This window comes from Chiloscyllium plagiosum, unplaced genomic scaffold (genome assembly GCF_037043375.1).
Source record: "Chiloscyllium plagiosum isolate Xiang-an unplaced genomic scaffold, Cpla_swu_hap1 HiC_scaffold_50, whole genome shotgun sequence".
NCBI lineage: Eukaryota > Metazoa > Chordata > Chondrichthyes > Orectolobiformes > Hemiscylliidae > Chiloscyllium > Chiloscyllium plagiosum.
The window spans coordinates 49,662,206-49,674,891 of record NW_028270188.1 but is presented as its reverse complement, the minus strand read 5'-3'; the positions used below and the strand labels follow the sequence as shown (position 1 = coordinate 49,674,891).

The following is a 12,686-nucleotide window of genomic DNA, read 5'->3' as shown; positions in this document are numbered from 1 at the left end:
CAATAGCAACTCCTCTATCTACAAAATGTTCTAATGAGTCACATGTGGGGATTCCTCACTTTGCAACATGGATAGTATACAATGTACTCGGTTACCATGGAGAGCATTGCAGTCAATACAAATCCCAGTTTGACCAGCTTAGTTTTCAACATCAATGCAGAGCCCCAATTTCCCCATTAAAACCTTGCTCAAGAATGACAGCCAGTTGTGACAACTTCATAAGGTCAGCAATCTCCCATACTGCATGGCTCAAATCTTTGACACTTTTCATCTACAATAGACTGTGTAACATCATACCATTCAGTTATCCAATCCTCTCTCAAAAGAAAAGGCAGAGCCTGCAGTGAAAATGTTCCAATGTTGTCACTAATGACATCTGTCTGAGCTTTCACCTCCAGTTTTCAGATTTATGATGCCCTGTGAAAGTCGGTCAAGTTGAAGAACCTGACTCCTTTCTTTTGACAAACTGTCTGGTATATTATTTTAAGCTGAAAATGAACACCTCTAGTGGGCCCAGTTGGCAAAGTAGCAATTGAGTGACTTGAAGTTATTTGGGTTGAACTGAGAAATAAGAAAGGGATGATCGCCTTATTGGGATTGTATTATAGTCAGAGGGAAATTGAGAAACAGATTTGTAAGGAAATCTCAGTTATCTGTAAGAATAATAGGGTGGTTAGGGTGGGGGATTTTAACTTTCCAAACATAGACTGGGACTGCCATAGTGTTAATGGTTTAGATGGAGAGGAATTTGTTAAGAATGGACAAGACAATTTTCTGATTCAGTATGTGGATGTACCTACTCTTGGGAAATAAGGCAGCGCAGGTGACTGAGGTGAGAGTGGGGGAGTATTTTGGGGCCAGCGACCATAATTCTATTAGTTTTAAAATAGTGACGAAACAGGTTAGAACAGATCTAAACGATGACGTTCTAAATTGGAGAAAGGCTAATTTTGATGATATTAGGCAAGAACTTTCAAAAGCTGATTGGGGGTAGATGTTCACAGGTAAAGGGATGACTGGAATATGGGAAGCCTTCAGAAATGAGATAGCAAGAGTCTAGAGAAAGTATACTCCTGTTAGGGTGAAAGGGAAGGCTGGTAGGTATAGGGAATGCTGGATGACTAAAGAAATTGAGAGTTTGGTTAAGAAAAAGAAGGAAGCATATGTCAGGTATAGACAGGAGAGATCGAGTGAATCCTTAGAAGAGTATAAAGGCAGTAGGATTATACCTAAGAGGGAAATCAGGAGGGCAAAAAGGAGACATGAGATAAATTTGGCAGATAAAGTTAAGGAGAATCGAAAGGGTTTTTACAAATACATTAAGGATAAAAGGATAACGAGGGAGAGAATAGTGTCCCTCAAAGATCAGCAAGGTGGCCTTTGTGTGGAACCACAGGAGATGGGGGAGATACTAAACGAGTATTTTATAATAGACAATAGGTGCAGGAGTAGGCCATTCTGCCCTTCGAGCCTGCACCACCATTCATTATGATCATGGCTGATCATCCTGAATCAGTATCCTGTTCCTGCCTTATCTCCATTACCCTTGATTCCACTATCCTTGCAAGCTCTATCCAACTCTTTTTTAAACAAATCCAGAGACTGGGCCTCCACTGCCCTCTGGGGCAGAGCATTCCGCACAGCCACCACTCTCTGGGTGAAGATGTTTCTCCTCATCTCTGTCCTAAATGGTCTATCCCGTATTTTTAAGCTGTGTCCTCTGGTTCGGCACTCAGTGTTTACTGTGGAAAAGGACATGGAAGATATAGAATATTGGGAAATAGATGGTGACATCTTGAAAAATGTCCATATTACAGAGGAGGAAGTGTTGGATGTTGTGAAATGCATAAGAGTGGATAAATCCCCAGGATCTAATCAGGTGTATCCAAGAACTCTGTGGGAAGTTAGAGAAGTGATTGCTGGGCCTCTTGCTGAGATATTTGCATCATCGATGGTCACAGGCGAGGTGCCAGAAGACTGGGGGGTTGGCTAACGTGGTGCCACTGTTTAAAAAATGTGGTAAGGACAAGCCAGGGAACTAGAGACCAGTGAGCCTGATGTCAGTGGTGGGCAAGTTGTTGGAAAAATGTACATATATTTGGAAAGGCAAGGACTGATTAGGGATAGTCAACACGGCTTTGTGCGTGGGAAATCCTGTCTCACAAACTTGATTTGAGTTTTTTGAAGAAATAACAAAGAGGATTGATGAGGTCAGAGCAGTGATGAGGGTGATGTATATGGATTTCAGCAAGGCATTCGACAAGGTTCCCCATAGGAGACCGATTAGCAAGGTTAAATCTCACGAAATACAGGAAGAACTAGCCATTTGGATACAGAACTGGCTCAAAGGTAGAAGACAGGGTGGTGGTGGAGGGTTGTTTTTCGGACTGGAGGCCTGTGACCAGTGGAGTGCCCCAATGATTGTTGCTGGGTCCACCACTTTTCATCATTTATATAAATGATTTGGATGTGAACATAAGAGGTATAGTTAGTAAGTTTGCAAATTACACCAAAATTGGAGGTGTAGTGGACAGCGAAGATGGTTACCTCAGATTACAACAGGATCTAAACCAGATTGGCCAATGGGCTGAGGAGTGGCAGATGGAGTTTAATTTAGATAAATGCAAGGTGCTGCATTTTGGGAAAGCAAATCTTAGCAGGACTTATACAATGAATGGTAAGATCCTAGAGAGTGTTGCTGAACAAAGAGACCTTGAGAGTGCAGGTTCATAGCTCCTTGAAAGTGGAGTTGCAGGTAGATAGGATAGTGAAGATATGCTTTCCTTTATTGGTCAGAGTATTGAGTACAGGAGTTGGGAGGTCATGTTGCGGCTGTACAGGACATTGGTTAGGCCACTGTTGGAGTATTGCGTGCGATTCTGGTCTCCTTCCTATTGGAAGCATGTTGCAAAACTTGAAAAGGTTCAGAAAAGATTTACAAGGATTCTGCCAGGGAGAGGTTGAATAGACTAGGGCTGTTTTCCCTGGAGTGTCGGAGGCTGAGGGGTGACCTTACAGAGGTTTATAAAATCATGGGAGAGTCCAGAACTAGATGGCATAGGTTTAGGGTGACAGGGAAAGGATATAAGAGACCTAAGGGGCAACTTTTTCACGCACAGGGTGGTGCATGTATGGAATGAGCTTCCAGAGGATGTGGTGGAGGCTGGTACAATTGCAGCATTTAAAAGGCATCTGGATGGGGACATGAATAGGAAGGGTTTGGAGGGGTATGGGCCGGGTGCTGGCAGGTGGGACTAGATTGGGTTGGGATATCTGGTCAGCATGGACGGGTTGGACCGAAGAGTCTGTTTCCGTGCTGTATGTCTCTATGACTCTTAACTGAGCAAGCCCCAGTTTAATTCTCAGCCAGTAGTTAGCGAATCTCAGCTAAGCAGCTTTTTTATGGGATGGGGAAACGGGTACTAAAACTAGCCTGGTAACAAAATGGGTGTTAAGGCCATAAGAAATAGGAAAACAAATAGGCTGTTCAGTCCCTCAAGCCTGCTCCAACATTCAAAACGATTATGCTGGATTCAAAACACTGACGTCCATTTACCTGTGTTTTCCCCATAATCCTCAATTCCCCTACTATCAAGAATCTATCCAGCCTCAAATATGTACACGATCTCTGCACCTGCAGCAAGAGACTCCAAAGACACTCAACACTCAGTCAGAAGAAATTCCTCCTCATCTCAGTCTTGATTGTTGTGTGTGATAAACGTCTTGAAACTATGAGAAAACTACCACACAATTATAAAGTCAGAGTTAATGTTTTGAGTTGAGTGGCTGTTCTGAGAAAGGGTCACTCGACCTGAAACGTTAACTCTTAGCTCTCTCCACAGATGCTGCCAGACCTGCTGAGCTTTTCCAGCAATTTCTGTTCTTGTTTCTGATTTACAACACCCACAGTTCTTTCGGCTTTTATAAAGTCCCCATAGGAATGGAAGTAAGCCTTTCACAATTTCCAACTCAGCTTCTTTCTTCAAATCCAGAGCAAGAGGCCATTCCTCAACCTAGCCAGCAGTTCATGAATTCTCAAAAACTATCCTGAAGCTCTTCTCCCACACAATCCCCATATTTCTTCAGGACACTAGCGAAATCCATCAATCTCTACTTTAATCATACACAAAGGACCAGTCAACTGTTGTCTGGTTTTATGGAAAAACAGAATTCTGCTGCACCTATGCATCTAGAAACAGTGATGAAACTGCACACAATGTAGGTCAACTTGTTAATTTCTAGATTGTTGTGGGGGTTCTCAGGGGATAAATATGTTGGGCTGACAAATAAATCATGGAATAATAGAGCAAAACAACGCTCTCTGGAGAACAGTATAAAAGGTTTCTCTATTCTCAGTAGCCTCCCCAGTTTTAGACTCTACCACCACACCCACCCCTCTCTTGTACCCCCAATGCCAAGGGAAACTTTCCTCTGCATCTACCCTCTCCATCCCTTCAAGTACTTTGTACATTTCAATGAGATCATCGCTCAGTCTTGAAAACTTTTAAAAATACAGACGCAGTTTGCCCAATCTCTCTTCATGGGACAGTCTCAACCAGCCAGCCTGTACAGCCCTCTGTGGTGAAGAATCCCACAAATTCATAAGCTTTATCTGTTTTAAAGGGGTGACTCCTTACTCAGATTATGCCCTCCAGTCCTAGACTCTTGACTTTCCCCCACAGAGAAATAACCTTGCCAGCTCTACAATGTCAACACCCCCACTCCTAAGATGTTTCAACAACACTGACTCACTTTTCGAAGTTCTAATGAGTACAGGTCCAACCTACCCAATCTCTCCTCACAAGAAAATCCCTCCATAACCAAAATCAACTTGGTGAACCGGGATTAGCCTGCTTCCATTGATAATTAGGCCAAAACTGTTCACAGTATTCCACCTGTGTTCTGACTAGTGCCTGATATAGTTTTAGCAAGACTTCGCTATTTTTATACTCAATTTCCTTTGAATGAAAGGCCAACAGTTCATTTGGCTTCCCCATCACCTTTTTGTAATCCATGCATGCTCCCAAATCCCTCTGTAATGCAGATTTCTGGAAGCTTTCCCCATTTAAATAATATTCAGCTCTTCTAATCCTGTCACAGTGTATAACCTCTCATTTTCCATATTTACTTCTATCTGCTAGGTTTTTGCCCATTCGCATCATCTCTGTATCCCTCTGGAGAGTCCATGTCATCCTCATTACTTACCTTCCCACCTACTCTTGTCATCTGCAAACTAGGCGGTAGAATATTCACTTCTATTGTCCAAGGCATTAACATAAACTAAATATTTGTGGTTCTAGCAGAGATTCTGGTGGCATTCCACTAGTTATAGGAATCCATTCTGAAGATGATCCCTTTGATCCCCCTCTCTGGCTCCTATCGCTTAGGGCCTACACCTTCTATCCACACTCATGTACCACCGCAGGTTCTCACGTTATGCAGTTTTACGTGCAGTACCTTATCAAATGCCTTTTAGAAATCAAAATATGTGACCTCTACCAGCTCCCCTTTATCTATCCTGCTTGTTATTTCCTCAAAGAACTTAAAATATCTCAAAGCAGCTAAGAATGCACCCAATCCCCTAAACAACAATGTCACCATAATGAAACAGTTAAGAGGAAAAAAAAGAGAGATTACTGAATACTGTTCCACCCAATATTTTCAATTTGCACACCCCCTTAAAAAGCAGAAAACGCACAGGGAGCAAAGGGCAGAATGTCAAGCCCAATCCTACGAACAAACATCACCAATTTGCGCTGAATACAAGCTCACAGTGTCTTTTTAAAACAAAAATAGTATAATAGTGTGCAAAGAAACTGCATGATAGGCTATTCCCAATTAAATAACTCTTCAGAGACCAAAAGGCATATCACTACATTGTCACAAATCAGATAGGCCAGTAAGAGTAGCTGAAATGAGGACATTAAAATTGCTCAGAAGATGGGTTTATTTTAAAAAGAAGGCAGAGGCCTAATATTGAAAAGGATTCCAAATGAATTTTCAAAACTCAGCTGGATTTCTGATTCACAGAAGTTAGGGAAAAGTTGATTGAACCTTTACAAATACTCGTCAATATGCACGAACACACAAACTTCTGACACAGCAATGACATGGGGTCAGTTAGTTCAGTTAGCTGGATGGCTGGTTTGCAATAACATCCAAGATGGTGGCAGAGAAGCAGCACAGCATGAGGGCTCCTGCCTGGACCTCATCTGCTCCGTCTGATTTTACTTTTTCTTCCCCTTCCTTCACAGTTTTTGTGTTCCTCTTAATTTAATCAATTTTGTGGAGAGATCATGCCAGAGCGGTGCGGGACAGTGAGAGCGTGCAGCGGAGAGCGAGACAGCAGATCCAACGTGGGGGAGCTGAGCCCAGCGCAGAAGCAGAGGTCCCATGGCCATTGTGGCAGCAGCAAGAGCAGACTGCCTGATGTCTCCAGGCATCTGCAGTGGCATCAAACATGGGAAGGTCAAGCCCAGCCCAGCACGGATAGATTGAACCCTTGAGGGGAGTGCAAGCCCAGTATGGCTAAGCACTTGATGACTGCAATGTTTAACTTTTAACTTTATTTCTCTACTTCATACTACTAGTACTTTAATAATGTTGAACTTTTAACTGTATTTCCTTAGTTTTCTACTTTGTACCTATGATTTTGTACCTTTTACCCAAGATGGTACCAGGAATGGCAACATTATATATTTTTCACGTACTCCTGTACTTGAGTACCCATGACAATACATTCTAAATCTAATTCAGAGTAATGCAAACAAGTATGGGTTCAATTCCAGCTGAGGTTACCATGAAGGGCTCTCCTTCTCAACCTGTCCCCTTGCCTGGGGTGTGGTGACCCTCGAGTTAAACCACCAGACATCTCTCTATATCAAGAGAGCAGTCCTATGACCTGGTAGAACTGTGGTGACTTCTTAGATAGCAGACCCAGACTGAGCTTCCGCCTAACCGTTACCTCGGGAGGAGAACAAGCTAAATTGAAATTCAAATTACAACAGAGGAGAAAAAAAAAATTGCTGGAAAACCTCAGCAGGCCTGGCAACACCTGTGACAAGAAATCAGAGTTAATGTTTCAGGTCAAACGATCCTTCCTCGGTTTTATTCAGCAGAAAGGATGAGCTCATCGCAGAAAAACACAAAGACAGAAAATGCTGGACAAACTCAGTACTTGTGGAGAGAAAACAGAGTTAAAAGGGTTCAGAAAAGATTTACAAGGATGTTGTCAGGGTTGGAGGGTTTGAGCTATGGGGAGAGGCTGAATAGACTGGGACTGTTTTCCCTGGAGTGTTGGAGGCTGAGGGGTGACCTTATAGCGGTTTATGAAATCATGAGGGGCATGGATAGGATAAATAGACAAGGTCTTTTCCCTGGGGTGGGGGAGTGCAGAACTAGAGGGCATACGTTTAAGGTGAGAGGTGAAAGATTTGAAAGGGACCTAAGGGACAACTTTTTCACACAGAAAGTGAGGTGTGTATGCAATGAGCTGCCAGAGGAAGTGGTGGAGGCTGATACAATGAGATACAATCCCCATTTAAAAGGCATTTGGATGGGGATATGAATAGAGGGATATGGGCCAAGTGCTGGCAAATGGAACTAAATTAATTTAGAATACCTGGTCAGCATGGATGAGTTAGACCAAAGCGTCTGCTTCCGTGCTGTTCATCTCTCTGACTTTTCAATTCTGCTAAGATTCCTCAAAATCCAGCTGATTGCAGGAACTCTCAGTTTGCCAACTTGCGGTTCAGAACTGTTCCAAAGAGGAGTCAGATTGGACACAAACCTTTTAACTTGGTTTCTCCTTCCACAGATGCTGCCAGAACCTGCTGAGTTTCTCCAGTACTTTCTGTTTTCATCAAAAGGTGGTACAATATTTGGAAGGAGTAGAATGAACAAATGTGTGGTGGAAGAGTTAAGTTTTGAGAATGCTGACAGGAAGAGACATGAGTAGTCATGTCTGGTAAAAGAAAATTAAGGTCTGATAGCAATGTTTTGCCATTGGTAATGGAGTTTAATGGGACAAGGACAATTCAGAAGAGAAGACTGCAAAGATATGTTTGAGAGAACGTACGCAGTAATTTGCAAATGACAGCAAGCACTTAAAAGTCGAGTGTTCAGGAAGTGAGGAGCTAGTAGGGAATCAGTGAAGACAGATGATACGCAAACACAAGTACCTGCCTTCACTGGAGCAAAACAATTTACCACAACCAGGCCAATCAGAAGACAAGACTGTAGATTCAGACTTTCAAAGAAACCTGCACATCCTAATTCCTCTGCACATTTGATTTTAACAAAAGTCCTCTCCATGAATACCGGGAAGAAACTGAGCACACATTCTGGAGCTGCATACTGCAGCAGTGTACACATTATCACAATGACTGAAGAAAAAAAAAACATTCTTTCTAATTGGTGGTCTTTTTGTTTCATACTAACATGCATTTCACTGAGAGCTGATACAATTGTCGGCTGTTGGAAATCTAACTCTGACTTTGCGCACACTGAGCATTTTACATTTGGAAGAACAAAAAAACGGATTAGATTCCCTGCTGCAAAAGAGGTATGCCTTTCAGTTTAGCATTGGGTTTTTGGGGTTGTGTAATGAAAGTGCCAATCCAAACCTAGCAATTGCTGTTCATTCCTTTACACTTCGGGGAACTATGACCTTTGTTAAAAAGATTGCTAACAGCCAGGTCCTACAATAGAAGGCAAGTACAGAAATCAGAGTGAAAGGCCATATTATCCATTGTGCCTAGGTGTTCTTTATAGGAAATGAGTGTCTTTCCTTTTATACTATTGGAGAACTTTCCCAATTTATTCTATTCCAAACCCTTGCGTTGCTCCCAAAGAATACTAAATGCGTCAGCTCTGGCTCAGCTAGTAGCACGATCAGTTTGGAATTATAGGATTGTGGGTTAAAGCTCTACTCCAGTGCCTGAGGACAAAAACCAAGGCTGACACTCAAGCGCCAGGTTGTTGTTGAGACATTATATCTCCTCAGTTAGAAGTAAAAGGTCCTGTAGCATTATTTCAGAGTGCAAGGGAATTCTCCCCAGTTGATATCTATCCCTCAACTAGCACTACAAATTGATGAGCAGTTTATTATCAAACTGTTGTTTGTTGCAGCTTACTGTGTGCTAATTAGCTACCCTTTTCTTCCCCCCCCCCTCTCATTTTCCAACAGTTATTGTACTTCAGTCACTGTAAAGTGCTTTCAGCCATCCAATGATGCAAAAGAAATACAAGACTTTTTGAGTTAGGGTACAAATCCACTGGCAGCAAGTGTCTGGGCTTGATACATACACCTAGATGGAAAGTATTAAAATACTCTTCAGATGAAGGGAGGCATCACAGCCAAGTCTGTGCCCACAGACACTTGATCAACAAGAAATCACTGAATAAGTGTTCTCTTCCTCTAGCATTGATACTAAAGCCAACTGTAGTCTTCCACTGCACTACCTTCGTAACAAGATTCTTCCAATTCCTTTGGGTGAAAAGTGAAAAAGTGACCTGCGCTGAGAAATCTGCTCCAAATTCTCGTGTTGGACATTACAATCTGTCCATAGTGTATAATTCTGTGGAGTCAACCATGGCAACTATCTACAGCATTACATCGTACTGTTATTGCACAGGCTCATGTAGCACACCGGTAACATGTTTTCAAACTGATGTAACAACACACTTCTTTTAACTCAAGTCACACCCATCACCACTAGCAGCGACTGTGGTCCAGCTCAAAAGGCGCTCTCCAAAGGTGAATTTCAAAAACAAACTCTAAAACCAGACTTTAAAACCAGATGTTTTGTTCAGTCCAGCATGGCACCCGCACTAACTTTTCACAACGCATTGTGTTTTCCTGAAATCTTAACAGCGGCAAAGGCTATTTTCATCCACTCGCAACTGGGTGTGCAACTTGCGGTCAATTCATTATCAGTGACATGGGGCTGTTTCTGAAGAAACAAAAAGGGAAATCAGAGAAAGAGCCTACAGCTATGAAAAACACCTCAATTGCAGTGTGACAAATTATGTGGAAGATTGAAGTACTACATGACGTACTTTTGATCAAGCTGCTCTGAAAGTACAGGAAAAAAAATTAGCCTACTTCCCATGGAGTATGAGAGGACATGTCACCCTAACCTATAAACATGCAAATCACTATATAGCAGTGTGGCCACCGCTTAAAAGGTACTTTTGAATCGGTTTAATGCCTTTAATCCTCAACAACGCAGGTTTTTTTGGAGCCATGCTAACACCAATGCAAAACCACGAAAGTCACGCACCAGCAAGACCAGTTAAATAAATCACAGGTCATCCTGCCACACACCTTCACAAGCCTGGTCTATCTACCATGGAACAAAAAAAAATGCTGGAGAAACTCAGCAGGAAAGGCAGTATCTATGGAGAGAACACAACATTAATGTTTTGGGTCCAATGACCCTTCTTCAGAACTGACTCAAAACAGTAACTGAGTTTTTCGCTCTCCACAGATGCTGCCAGACCTGCTGAATCGCTCCAGCAATTTGTTTTGTTTTGTTTCAGATCTTCAGCATCTACAATTCTTTGTTTCGTATTAGTGCTGACCAGACTCATAATATACACATAGAACACACAACACCAAATTCAAGAAAATGGAGAAAATAAAAGAACTTTTTAAAACGAGAGAAACTGCTTGTTTGGCAGCAACCACTAGTGCGATACTACAAATCAGTTTACAACCTAACAATACAAGTGCGCTCATTGTAGTGAGAGTTCTGCACATCCCACCACAGTGGCAGAACCACAAAACACTTGTATCTCTGGACACTGTACTCGGAAGCAAAGCCATTAACAAAATTTTATCATTTTGGTTTCCTCTATCACCAACAATTTCTGGCATCCATCCAATTTTTAAAAAAAATTTCTTACTAAGTGTTGTTTCCACAACCGTTTACCCCGTGCACACCAAGGACATATCCTTCTTGAAACACGGCTACACAAAGCTTTGTGTAGTACTAATCAGCCACGATATCACCCATACACGGTCAGTATTGCAGAGTTCAAATAATTCCAGAAAATCAAGATGCCTTTCAACCTGACCTGTCTCTTCACATCCACTTAATGAGCCCAAGAGTGGAGCTGAGAATTGGTGGGGGTGGGGGGGGGGGAATCCAAACAGGTAATCCTGAAGTCAGTTAAAGCAGTAGATTGGCAAGTCAATTTCAAAATGTTTTAGCTCGCCCTCAGAGATCAGATTGTTAAATTCAAAGTGGGGGGTGGCAAGGCGTGCAAACTTTGGTCAGGGGTCAGGTTATTAAATTTGGATGCAGTTGGCAGTGATGGGGAGAGGGTGTGGACCTGCAATCCTTGGAAACCTGGTCAGGTTAATAAGTTCAGGAAAATGGGGGCAATAACTGATCTGGGGACGGGGGTGAGAGAATAACAGCTGGTTGGGGGAATGGGAATAACAACTGAGTGAGAATAACAGCCTGGGGGGGGGGGGGGGGGGCAATGACCAGTTGGAAGCAATAATAACCGGTCAAGGCAAGCAACTAATAACCGGTCAGGAAAGACAATAACTGTTCGGGAGGCAAGAGAATAAATAACTACTGGGGAGAGGGGGGGGCAGTGATTGGGGGTCTGAAGGAGTTGGAGGGTGGGGGTTTGAGGGTGGGGGTTTAAGGGTGTAGGAGTTTGAGGGTGTGCAGGGGAGTGGCAGTTTCAGGGCAAGGGGGTTGAAAAATAACTGGCTTGGCAGAATAATAGCTGAACAATTGGGGAGGGGGTGGAACAATTGAATGGGGTCAATAATAACTGGGGGAATCGACGTTTCGGGCATTAGCCCTTCCTCATTCCTGAAGAAGGGCTTATGCCCGAAACGTCGATTCTCCTGTTCCCTGGATGCTGCCTGACCTGCTGCGCTTTTCCAGCAACACATTTCCATCTCTGATCTCCAGCATCTGCAGTCCTCACTTTCTCCTCAATAATAACTGGTCAGAGTGAAGGGTCGGTATTAAGTTTATTGATCTTATCTGTTTTATTTGGGGGGAATAATATTAACTGATTTTTTTGGGGGGGGGTGAGGTAAGAGGAAGGGAGAGAAATGCCATAAAAAACATTCGTTCCCAAAACATGACAGATGCTGGCCATTGCGAAAAAAAAAATAAACTTTGCTGGGATGTACAGATGGAGGCGTGGCAGAATACGTGCGAGCCCCGTGTGCAGGTGGGGACTATACCCAGCAAGGCCACTCACATTTCCTCATGCACTTCATCCAGTGCTTGACGATGGAGCTGTAGTGCTTCTTGTTGTCCAGGATCCAGGACGACAGGCCCTGGATGCCGTCCATCGTGTTGGTGACCGTCAGCAGCTTCTTCTCCAGCGCGGCCTCCAGAGCGGCCAGCGACGAAGACGAGCCGCCGGGGATGATGGTGGACGAGGAGGAGGAGGAGGCGGACGACGATGAAGAAGAAGAAGCGGCCACGGCGGGCCCTCCCGTTCCCGCTGCTGCGACAGCCGCCATCTTCCTTCCTCCGCTCTCGCTCGCTCGCTGTGTGAGTGTGTGTGTGTGTATATGCCCCGCCCCCCCCCCGCCGCCGACGGCGGGCGCGCACGGCGACGCAAGATGACGTTAGGGGGGCGAGCACGCAGGGCACGTCGGGCTGCGTGGATGCCGCACGCCGTTAAGTGCACGTGACCTCCCAGGA

At 43.6% G+C, this 12,686-nt stretch overlaps 1 protein-coding gene across 5 annotated transcripts in view; it reads right to left on the bottom strand.

Moving 5' to 3' along the window:
• Nucleotides 1-12,686, bottom strand: part of LOC122544760 (regulation of nuclear pre-mRNA domain-containing protein 2) — an 87,183-nt gene extending 74,497 nt beyond the window's left edge. For 3 of the 5 annotated variants that reach the window (XM_087985021.1, XM_087985019.1, XM_087985020.1), the window contains exon 1: nucleotides 12,235-12,685. In XM_087985021.1, coding sequence (XP_087841147.1) covers nucleotides 12,235-12,502 — 268 coding nt within the window. In that variant the 5' untranslated portion in view covers nucleotides 12,503-12,685. Of the gene's footprint in view, nucleotides 1-12,234 lie in introns of all 5 variants that reach the window. The other 2 variants (XM_087985022.1, XM_087985018.1) reach the window with 2 other exon arrangements.